The sequence below is a fragment of the Eutrigla gurnardus genome (assembly GCF_963514095.1).
Source record: "Eutrigla gurnardus genome assembly, chromosome: 10".
Taxonomy (NCBI): domain Eukaryota; kingdom Metazoa; phylum Chordata; class Actinopteri; order Perciformes; family Triglidae; genus Eutrigla; species Eutrigla gurnardus.
Window position 1 is genome coordinate 27011711 of NC_139924.1, and position 12466 is coordinate 27024176.

Consider the following 12466-nt stretch of genomic DNA (forward strand, 5'->3'; position numbering starts at 1 on the left):
GATAAATTCCTCCCAGGCGATGAAGAATCTTCCTATTGAGCCACATCGAGCAGAATCAGCTCCTCTCTCAGTCCTGAAGGTCTGCTGGTCCCGGTTCAGGGTTTTGTTTACTGACAAATGGACCGGCTCTCGTCACAAAGGTCAGCGCCGAGGTTTGACAGACTGGAGTGGATGCTTTTAATCACTTTTCAGTGGAGGGGGGATGAAAGAAGCTGCTCCTGCAGCGACGCTGTAAGCTTCACGGACCGGAGAAGCTGTTACGCTGTGAATGTTTTACACATCCCATCACCGCACCACTCGTGAAAAACCAGTAATGCCTTGTGAAGTGGTCTAAATACAGCAGCGGCACTAGTTAGAGTTGTTCAGAGCCTGTTAAAACACAGGAAACGGCTGCTTTCAGCAATCAAAAAATCAGGATCTGCCACATTTTAAAGGTTGTCTTAGATTTTTTTTTTTAAACTATCTTAATGTTTAAGTCTTCTATGTAGATGATGCTGGAGTCACGGTGACGTTGGCAGAAAAACAGTGGAAACATGAAAACCAAGGATATGCTGTTGTACCGCAGGATGATGGATTTTCATAGAAGACGCCCTTTAAAGCAAAACATTTATGGTTGCAAGACATTAAAACTGACGTCATCCTCGTCTCTGCAGCTGATTTCATATCCGTTTTCTCCAAAGTTTATTGCACACAACGGTAAAATCAATTATGTAGTTTTCATTAATTCTTCATCGTTCATTTGTTTGAATGTGGAAAGATTCGCGGAAAACTTGTTGGAAGTTCTGAAAGTATTAAATGAAAAGTAAGCATGAATATCCTAATAGAGCTGAACGTTTCTGACATTTTAATTAAATTTTCTTCAGTGAAACGAATGTGGAAGGAGTCAGATACGAGTATTCAGGACACTGTAAGAAAAAGAATAAATAAACGGAGCCGAGAGAGGGCGGCAATATTACGATGCTAACAACCGGCCTGTATGTCAGCTAACTCCCCGTTAATGTACGTTCATTTTTCTAATGAATCATCCCAACGTGTGACAACACTTCGTTAAGCTCCTTAGGGTGATGATGTTGGTTTTCTTTATATGAGGCCAAATTGTCATCTTATGGGTGTTCATTGATCGGGGCTGTTGGGCTAAGATGCTAGCGGTAGCTTTCACTTGTTGTCATAGCAACGGCAAACATCAGACAACGGCAACAACAGTGGAACCAAGCAACTTGATTATATATCGGTTATATATATATATATATATATATATTTATAAAGTGGCAAATTTGCGCCTTTTTTCTCTCTGAATGTTGCCCCTCTCTTGGCTCCGTTTTTTCTGGCCGTCGTAGTTCGATGAGGAATAAACAGTAATAATAAATGAGACGACCGGGGACGCGTTACCTTAAATGGAGTGTGTGATGCGTCTGTAGGGAGAGAGGAGCCCAGACACCGTTACGTAGTCCCTCGGTGTCTGCAGAAGTGTGTGTGTGTGTGTGTGTGTGTGTGTGTGTGTGTGTGTGTGTGTGTGTGTGTGTGTGTGTGTGTGTGTGTGTGTGTGTGTGTGTGTGTGTGTGTGTGTGTGTGTGTTCACACCGTCACCCACAGAGACCATCTGTCTTATTTCTTTTATAATGTATGAAAACATTACGAGTACGCCGGCCCCATCTTCTTTATGAAATGGACGGCGGCGGATTAGATGCTGTAACAGGACGGACGTGAAGCTGCGTCTCATACAGCAGGTGTGTGTCGTAACATCGCATAAAGGTTGGGTTTTTCTTCCAGAAAACGTTCTTATGAAACCCTTGAAATCGGCTCTGTGGTATCTTGGTTCATTTCAGAGCTGCTGACATGGAGAAGGATAATACCTCGGACTACTGGTTCCAGTGCACTTTTACATTCATGGGCGATTTAGCCCAAACTGTCAAAGTAACGGTAATTGAATCCCGCCTCTTCTCTCTCTCTCATCCTTATGTTGCAACAAGGTCAAAGCTGCCCCCCCAAAAATAGAAACTCTCCCGAACAGGCGCCGCATACAAATGAGTAAATGCTGCCGAGGCATAAATTCAGCTGAGCGAAGGAGGCGTAGCAACAGAAAAGAGCTCAAAGCAACAACCGACAGCTGCAACAGGAGAGGTTGAAGTCATGTGGGAATCTCCAAACCGCTTATTAAAGGAGGAAACGTGAAGAAAGCGGAGCAGCAACAGAATCAGTTTTAGATCTTCATTCACGGATGTGTCAGTATATCGGTGTTTGATATCCAGCGACTATAACAGTAAGAAATGTCAAAGACGTGTTTTTTTAATTATGTTTTTACATTTATTAGCTAACGAAATACCAGAATCTGAAATGATTTTGTTGCCACGTACAGTGTGTTTTTGTACGTGCACGTAGTCATGGCGATGTCACCCTTTGGTTTGCAGACTACTTTTCTGAAGCTTCGACTTCGGCATTTTGGATTTTATATTAAAATCTTATAAAGTTGACATAAAGAACTTAATGCAGATATCAAGCAACATTAATATTTAATAAGTCCAATATTCACCCTCCTACAAGCTTTTGATCAATATCTGTCTAAATGCCCCATTTTGGTTTCCGATCAAGTGGCATTCAATGAGTTTCTAGAGCTTTTAAACAGCTGATGAAAACGATGCATACTTGGAGTGACCCCTCTCACAGAGACCTCGTTACGTCATGTATGTCGGCGTCGTCTCTGGAAACTCCCTTACATGAGCCGCCGCCGCCCTCGTCCTTGTGATGTATTATTTGTGATAAAAGGTGAGGAGGAGGAGAGGAAGCCGGACCGCTCTCCGACCTGGCGGCGCCGTCGTCCACTTCTACTCTTTCATCTCATCTATTTGTCGGTTCCTCAAAAGCGTCTCGGGGTTTATAACCTCTCTCCCTTTGCTCTCCATTATTCCTTCATTTCCTCTTTTGTTCCCCCTCTAGCTTCTCTAACCATCTATTTCTCCTCCCTCCCCCCTCCGGCTGCTCCTTCACTCCCATCGCCTCATCGTGTTTCTCATATTTCCACCTCTCCATCTTCCTACATTCATTACTCCGCCGGCCGCGGGCGACTGGAAACACTTTACCTCCCAGTAGAGGCAACGTGATGGAAACCTCGGTGACGGGGAGGAATGTGTGGAGCAACGCTGACCTTCTTCTTCTTCTTCTGTTCACTATGCAAAAACACTCTTTGTCCCTATATTAGGGGTGAGTATTGGCAAGAACCTCACGATACGTATCACGATACTTTGGTCACGATACGTATCGCGATATCGCGATATAAATAAAGATGAAAACACAAGTACCTGTATATGTACATCGGATGATATTGATCAGAGGACAAATTGAGTCAAAACTATTTAATTCAAAGCCTCTCCATTTTATTAATTCCCATGAAATTCACTGGAATAAATATTGAAAATAAAATGAAAAAGGATAAAGTACTGCATTCACAACGCGTCTAAACATGAATCTTTTTTTTTTTAAATCGATCTTTGGAGTTGAAAAATCAAAGTATCGCGATATATTGCCGTATCGATATTTTTACCCACCCCTACTCTATATTGCTGCTCTTCTCTTTTCATTGCCATTTTTTTTCCTCACTTCATTCACCGACTGATGCTGTATTATGTAGTCCGGCCTGAAATAGCTGCGTTATGTAACTGAGACCGTGACTTCACGGACCAAACACAAAACTGGTGCTTCCAACTTGGCTGCTTCCTCGCCGTGTTTTTGCTGCCAATCTGTGCCGACGCGAGCCAAAGTAGCTGCATCAGCGGAGGCATGCGGAGATGACGAAGCAGCAAAGTTTGGCCCGACATGGCGGATATCATTTCACACAAAGTGACTTGGAGAGAAACGTATTATATGTTTTTCTTTTAGCTCTATACAAAAACCCATGCAGAGAGAGAAAGTGACAGAAAACATCAATTTAAGGTCTGTGACTCATTCTTAAACCATCTCCCCTCCTCCTCCTCCCCTTTCGGTAATTTTGAGCACACAATGCCCAGATATGCACAATCGCCTTCCCACTCTAAATTGATATTTCCCCTTTCTTCTCTTTCTCCTGAAAAATAAAAACTACTTAGCGAGGCTTCATGGTGGCAGCAAAAAACAAAAAGCAATTTCTCTGCAGAATTTTAATAAAGGCGGCAAACAAAAGAGAGAGAGAGAGAGAGAGATAATGGTAACAAGTGGCTTCGTGTCTGGAGTGTCGTCGTGCCTCATCTCTTATTGCTGTTGTTGCCTCCTGTGTGTCTTTATGCGGCTGGAACCTACATGCACATCGCTGTGATACGAGACGCAGCGTGATCCCACGTTGGGAGAAGATAATCGCACCCAAACAACACTGTCGCCGCCTGCAGCTCTAGAGGAGGGGGGGGGGGCTGCATGAAATGAAATGGAAATCACCCGTGTGGTACGCCAAACACGATCTGCTCCACATAGCTTTCTTCCCAGCTGATGGTTAACGCCGTCCTCGGCGCTTTGGAAATGCTGATCCAGCGTTGTTGTGCTGCAGATATATAATAATAATATACAATGGAATACATAATAATGTATAGCAGGTAGAAAACTACAGCAGGAATTTTAAATTAGACTGTTGTTTGAGCTTATTATCTGAAGAATTGCGCTGTATGTTCCATCGCACATACTCATTCTAAACCAGTGAAGCCTGAAGTGCCTTAAACTTGCATTCTCTCTGCTGGCCATCAGGGGGCGACTCATCTGGTTGCAAAAAGAAGTCTATGAGAAAATGACCCCAATTCTCATTTTTTTAAATTATCTTATTAAAAATTGTAAATGTGAGTTTATGGTCTCAATCTCTAGTTTCAAGTCTTACGATATTGCAGCGTGAAATTGTTAATATCTACGTGAATATCGGATGTCCCTAGTTACAGGGACTATGAGCCTCTACTACTGTGTGTGTGTGTGTGTGTGTGTGTGTGTGTGTGTGTGTGTGTGTGTTTATTCCAGTCCAGCAGTCGCAGCATATAGACAAGTAGCAGCTGGGATCAGTTAGGGACAGACGGTGTGTGTCTGAATGTATGTGTCTTTGAGTCAGTTAGTGTGCTGCATTGTGTTATGGTGTGTGTGTGTGTGTGTGTGTGTGTGTGTGTGTGTGTGTGTGTGTGTGTGTGTGTGTGTGTGTGTGTGTGTGTGTGTGTGTGTGTGTGTGTGTGTGTGGCGGGGGGTCAGCAGGTTTTGTCATGCCGTGGAGCTGGTGGCGTCTCCTGGGGCGTTTTCTCGTTCGGTACCCTGATTCCAGCAGCGGCGAGCAGATGGCTGAGCGTGTTAGCATTGCCTGCGCGGCGCCAGGGGTCAGAGGCGGCTGTTCAGCCAATCAGTGGGCAGCGTCCATCCAAACAAGCACCCTAACCTGTTGCTGCTCCACTAGACACGCTTTCCGATCATGTGATACGTGACTTCTTCGTCTGTCCTGACAATCTTCCGAGCCTCTGACCTGTGATACGAACCTCTTCTAATGATTCTTTATTTCTGCATTAGAGAAGGGAGTGTTTCTCTGTGTGATAATCAAACTCCTACACCAAAATGTTGATTGTTAGCATCGTAATAAACTCACATTTTTTCTCTTTGAATATTGCCCTCCTCGCTCAGCTCCGTTTTTTTTTTTTTTCCTACAGTGGCCCGAATACGCCGTCGTAGAATTGAGCTCAAGATTTCAAGGCAAAAAAAAGAAAAACATCCTTTTTCAAGGAGAAGCCAGCGCAATGTTTTCTGTGCACGTCTTCCCCAAAAAACTTGACAATCCACCACAATACTGTAGCTCTTTAATGAGGTGATTCACACTCCAGCAGACGGGAGACGTTGAGGACATTGTCATACTCCCAGGGAAGATCCAAATCCGTAGTCTGGAAGCCAACCTCACTTCCCCGCTGCTCTTGTTGTTCTCCCGTCTGCTGAATCGAAGGCGGTAAATAAGCGATGGAGACAGAAGTGGCCGAGCCCTGAGAGGAAACAGAAAACTGCATGCTGCAGACGAAACGAGGCAACCCTTTAGTTTGATGGGCAAATTACATTTTGTTATCGCGTTTGCACTGACAGAATGAAGAGGGACCCGGACCCCGGATCAATATTTCATCCTCTCTCGTTCAGCGCTAGTAGACTCCTCTGTGGAGCCTTTCCATCTTCACAACCTTGAGTCCGGGGGTCAATTTTCTCCTCCGTAGATACATCCTGAAATACCTGCAGCATGGAGTCAGGTGCATTGTGGGTACCTGCAGTGTGGGCGAGCCTGACTGGGCTCTAAGCCACTGGAAATGGCCACAGCGCTGCGACGGCATTATTGGCACAACTTTTCTCCGAGGTTAGGTGGTTTGTCTGGGAGACGGAGTCCAGATAAAGAGCTGCTAAGTACCACTAAGCTTTCTGAAGCACATATTGAATGGCAGGACTCGGACCTGAGAGGAGGAGGAGGCTCAGGAAAAGAACCGCAGAAAGCTGCTTTATACCACTCGGGAAAAAAATGAGTTTGTCAGTTTCCTCCAATATCAGACAAATGTCTCGATTATCATCTGATTCACGAGCAGCCCAGCGTGTGTTGCTGTCGCCGATGACGAGGTGAAGCCGAGCTCTGCTATTCCCTCTGTCTTATACAATCTGCTGAACGCAGCTGTTTGCTGCAGATTGCCAGCCAGTGTGTTTTCGACGATGCTATGTGTGAAAGGAAGGCTTTTTGTTGTTGCTGCTGCGATGTGCTTGAAGACACTATCATTCTGCTATCTTCTGTATTCCATCACAACAGGGATTCTGTACATTTTGATTGCTCTTAATTAGCAGAATATCTTCAAAGATTAAGGTACAACTGCTATAACAGTGTCGGGGGGGTCAGAAATCTAAACTACAGTGAATGAAGCTTCACTCAATAATTCACTCAATCAGCCACAGGAATTGTAGTCTGTGAAACCCTGCTCCAACCCACCTTAAATAATTGTATAGGTCAAAGACTTTCCTTGTTCATTGATTTGGTGTGAAAATGATCAAATGGTGTTTTCTTGGCGATATCGATCCCAATTTCAGGTGCTCTCTGACCTCATACGACCTCACCTGATGAGTCTGTATGTGAGTCATCGTGGAGAAAAGATCCAAAGATGAGCATAAATAAAAACCAATGAGAGACGTTAGACGACTACGTCCATCTCTCATATAGCATCTATGCTTTAACAGCGCAGCAGACAAAAACAATGCATTGATTAGGTTTTTGTTTTAGCTCAGGACAACCTGATCCAACTCATCAAGGTCTTGATTGAACACCATGATGAGTTAATTAGTTGAATCGGGTGTCTGAGACCCCTGACCTATACAGTTGCAGATTCTGACTATTGGATGAATTGAACTGTTAATAATTGTTGCATCTTTGTAGTAAACAGGTCTGTCAGTGTCTCCAATAAGTACACCTTCTCATGAAACAAGTTGTTTCAAATCCCAAAACAGTTTGTACTTTTTGGAGGAACTTTTTTCCTTCCCTACCGAAAAAAACTCTCCCTCCATTGATTTCCTGCTATTTTGTGACCAAAATATTGCTGCGTGCCGAGTCCCTCGTGTGCTGCTGAGCTGCTCTGTTCTAGACAAGCAGGCTGGATGCCGGCGGTCGGCTGGGAAACGGGAGGAGAAAGGGAGATGACAGCGCGCAAATCCGTGAGAGTCTCTCACGACGGTCGGTCCCAGACGAGGAAGCCAAATAAACAAGGAGGCAGCCTTAAGCCTGGAGAGAGAAAATAGAAAGGGAGACGGGAGAGAGAGCTCGGGGGATGTAGGATGACACGGCGTGCGGAGGCTTCCGGAGAGGGTAATGAGTTTGGCCAGGCTCCCGTGAAATGCTGCACCGCTGAGATATCCTTCTAGTCCTCACGGGTTTTAGATCCCTTCATCTTTTGTCTCTAGATTTGAAGTTTCTGCCTCAGAGAAACCAAAATCTGATCGCATCACAACCTTGCTGATTACTGTCCTTGTACCGTTTGAGCCTGAAGCTCCACAGACACGTCACCCAGTTTGGAGTGCGAATGACAAGAGATGAAGAGGCATTAGCCAGATTGATCATATCTACCGGTCAATACCTCGTGGATCGGTGAATATGTTGCATCTGGGTGAAGTGGCTCCTGCAGTAAAACCCCTTTCTTTCCCATTTCCTCTTTCTCTTTCTCTTCCCTCCTCCCTTCCTTCTGCTCTTTCCTCTTCCGATACAGAGGGTCTCTACCAGCTGGGTGGTCCACGCTGTGCCCCCCAGAGCAGCATCGAAGGACTAGAGGACACAGAGGTAGGTTTCATCACGAACAAGTACCCACTTTCACCTTTTCTATAGGGCCACGATTGCATGAATCTGTTGGTCTTCTTGGCTCTTTAGCTTCTCCCAATAAACTGTTGACATCTCCGTCAAATTGATTAACAAATTAGCTCAGTTATCAAAATTGGATTTTCCCAGGTAAGACTTTACGCCGATGATCGAACGGTTTCTCTCCCCAAGTCCTTTGGTTTGACTGCTGTAGTTCATGTGAGTGGCTGTAATTCACCACGTACAACAATTACGATTAGCACAAAATGCAGCGGCCTGTGTCCAGGATCACATATCACCAGTATCAGCCTCCCTTCACTGGCTTCCTGTCCGCTACATGATTGAATTAAAGATTGTATTGCTTGTTTTTAATGTGAAGTCTTGACTGGAGTCTCCTATGTGAACTCTTCTTACAGAGGAAATGTCAGACCCACGTCCTGCTGCTGGTGGTTCACGGGGGAAACATCCTGGACACGGCCGGCGGAGACCCGAGCACAAAGGCCGGCGACGTGGCCACGCTAGCCTCGGTGCTGGAGAAGGTGACGCGGGTGCATTTCAAGGCCGCCGCTGAACACGTGAAGATCGAGCTGGTGCCGTGTCCGGCGGTGTGCGCCGAGGCCTTCTCTCTGGTGTCCAAGTGAGTGGAAGTCTAAAAAAAAAATCCAGATGTGTTTTAATAGGCTTGAGTTTAGATTTAGACACATGCTCACTGGTCCCGTATTGTAGAAAGTGATATTTCCATGTATTTTCTTGATTATGAAGCAGGTCTATGTGCCTTATAAGCACTGTGAAGGCATGAAAACGCTTGATCCACAGAGATTACTCAGAAACTGTGGCGTTGAGTGAGCAGTCAGGATTTCTGAAAGGTTGTGATGTCACAACTATACAGACACCAGTAGAAGTGATAAAGCTGGCAAACTAAAGCTGTAGTTAACACTCACAGCGAGTCTCCGGCTGCAGTGACGGCCGTAAAACACTGACCAATCAGAGCAGGCTGGGGGGCTTAAAGTGACAGGCACTCATAAATAACACACACATGCATATGTACGGCCCATATATCCCATCATGCCTGCCTAATACATAATCCTAGTTTATTAAGTTTGCTGTTTTATGTCCCAAATTGTTACTTTTGTTAAGGGTTTGTAATGTGCAGTGTGTTGGTGGTTTATTTCGTTTTTATTTTTTTAGCTCTGACCATTACTGAGGCGGTTGTTTCATGACTCCAGCTGTATTTTGCATTCTGGCTATGTTTATTTTAAGTACTGCAGCATTTTGTTTCGCAGGATTTGCCAATATTGATACACAGGGAGTTTGATAAAAATGTGTTTTTTGGAACATTTAAGCACCAAATATGTTTCACATGAACTCTCAGCTCTCCACCAACTTCACCAAAACCCAAACGAGGGGGGAATCTTCCGAAATAACGACTTTCATCCCTGCAGTGGGATTCTAGAGGTGAATAATGTACGTCAGCTAGCATTAAAGCTGCTCCGGAGGCTCGTCGTGGCTGAATAAGACACTTTTCCACCTAATTCTAAAGCCCAGGTCGTCCTCCCAATCCCTCAATAGCAGAATGGAGGTTTAATCTCTTCATCCCATTTTCAGTGTGACAGGTTGTGTCCCCACATCGGTTATTTCACAAGAAAGCTCTGAGGAAAGAAGTGAAGTTGCAAGTCTCTGCTTTGTGAAAGGATTCCAGGAAAGGATCCTGCACACAAAGTATCTTGGAGCTGCAGTGTAGATATAAGATTGATTTCCTTTTCATTTAGAAATGTTTCTGTATATGCCGGGTCTCAGCGACCCCGGGGGCGGCTGTGGCTCGGGAGGGAGAGCGGGTCGCCGTCAGAGAGCGTGGATGTTCATTAGTTTGGATCAGGTGTAGTCTCCCTCCCCCTACCCCGGGAGCCAATGAGACGCCCCCTGGGTTCATTCTAGAAATAGCACAAGTCACAGAGTTGTTCATTTAAAGCGTTTTTTTCCCTTGAGGCCGTTCTTTAAAACCAGAGTAACAGCCGGGCATCTCTCCAACGATAAGCGCTGCACGTTCTCTGCTCTCACAAATGTCTCCTGGCACATAAAACCTCATGACCTCACGTAGACCGGTGGGCCCCCCCCCCCTGCTGATGCTCCGTATCATAGCAACCAGACACAACCAATTCCCTCAGCTGAAAAAAACCCACACACAACTAGGGATGGGACGATACGTCTCACACTTTTTCATCATCGGGCTTATCATCAATATCGTTATTGATTTAATTGAAAAAGATGTGTGGCTCACTATCACAAAAAACAATCGGAAAATAGAGCCAGATAATACATTTAAATCAATAAAAGGCTTCCAGGAAATATCAAAAGGAACAGTCTGACACAATGTTGCTATTTAACATTTAACAGCTATTTAATATTTATATATATATATATCTTTTTATATATGTTTTTGTTGTCCTTTACAAATCGAATAATCAAATAATCTCTGATGTAGAAGGGAGTTAAGTTAAGTAACAGTGGTAAAAACTGCTCTGTCAGCACTGTTAGCTGCTAGCTGCCTACGCAGACATCCTGACTATTATGGGTTGTAGCTGTTGCGTTAAACGGGCCAATCACATGTCACAAAAATTGTAAACATAGTCGGATCTTTTTTCTAGCTGGCATCAACTGCAGGTTTGGTTTGACTGGAGACATCTGGAGACTACTTGGCGCCGGGTTGTACAGCGTGAATTGAACGTGTCACGAGTTAAAACACAGGTGTGAAAAGTAAATTAACGATGGCTGGGTTCCATTTAGCAGCTCCCTTCCCAGGGTCCCGGTGTGGTGCATCGAGAAACAGAGTTAATGTAATTAGTAACACCTGTGCTTTTCCTGCCAGACGTCTAAGTGTCTCCTGTGTCTGTCGGTCAGGTAGCCGATCATCCCAAAATGTATAAAAAATAGTGTAATTAATGATCCATAAACCTGGTATTTAAGCTCCATTGCTTCCCCATCTTATTAATGTATCATTTGTCAGCTTCTTGCTCCTGTTGTGTTTTTTCGCATTCAGCTGACATTCTCCCCGGTTTTGATTGACAGCCCTAATTGCTGTCGGGCAGAAATGAACGGACTTTTCTCTTTGAGGAATCCGTCCAGTATGAATGCTCGGCTGCAAGAATTAGCATAAAAAAGGAGAGAAAAAAACACGCCTCATTGGCTAAAGTGGTTGAAGGTTAATCGAGATATCGTATTGACCTCTTCCGCGAAACAGACACTAGCAATATTAATTAGCACGAAGCCGCAGACATTTGTGTGGAATATTTAACTCCTAACCTTTTTAAATAATGTGGCTGTTTTTTTTTTTTCTATTGTAAATTCTCCGGTGGAATCCCGGAGGCGGCAGAGTGAGTGACTCGATGACATTACGCAGCATCCCACCCATCCCCAAGCCTCCTCCAGGAAATGTGTGCAATGATGTGTTTATATAATTAGCGCGCCGTTGCTTTGTATTCAGGTTTCATTTGTGGTGTCGATTTCAGAGTGGGAGTTTAATTGTAGATGACAGCACCTCCAGCAGACGAGTCTTCCCCTTATGATGAATTATACCGTTTTATCTCCGGTTAATCTTTTTTTATTTTAGATGCAGGAGGTAAAAAAAGCACTGTTATTTCTCGTCTTGCAGACAGCTGCTTCACCAGGACTTATGATTTCACTTCATATTCAATGACACGCATCGCTGCGGTCCTAAGTTTTTATCTTTGACAGCGTCACTTACTTTCCGCTGCTCTCCAATTATGAGCCGAGGATGTTTTTGTCTGAATTGTCACAAATCAGCGAGAGCGCAGTGTGTGGCGGTCGAGGCGATGGCTGATTGACGTGAGCGATGTGGGGAAGGCAGCGACTGGAAGACGAGTGAAGAGAGATTTGAGGTTCTGCAGCTTGACGTCCACTTAGCTTTTGCCACATCGAGAGATGAAATATGTGTCTGATGTCCTGTTCTTGAGCACGGAGACGATGAAAAAGCAGCGTGTCACACGCTGTCTCATTAGGAAATACACAAATGCTTCAATGCAACGGACAAATAAAGAGAAAGAGAAATAAATAATCAATTTAAATGCAAAAAATAAACAAGTTTAGGGGGGTGTAAAGTATTTATTTGTTTTGTTTTCCTGCTGGAGGTTTTATTTTTCCATTAGCAGACTTCATCATGACCTCGAG

General features: G+C 44.4%; 1 protein-coding gene across 4 annotated transcripts in view; it reads left to right on the top strand.

Annotated features, from left to right (window-relative positions):
* Positions 1-12466, top strand: part of pitpnm3 (PITPNM family member 3) — a 71403-nt gene that overhangs the window by 27225 nt on the left and 31712 nt on the right. For all 4 annotated transcript variants that reach the window (XM_084018677.1, XM_084018676.1, XM_084018675.1 and 1 more), the window contains 2 exons: positions 8196-8266; positions 8698-8918. In XM_084018677.1, coding sequence (XP_083874803.1) covers positions 8196-8266; positions 8698-8918 — 292 coding nt within the window. The remainder of the gene's footprint in view (positions 1-8195; positions 8267-8697; positions 8919-12466) is intronic.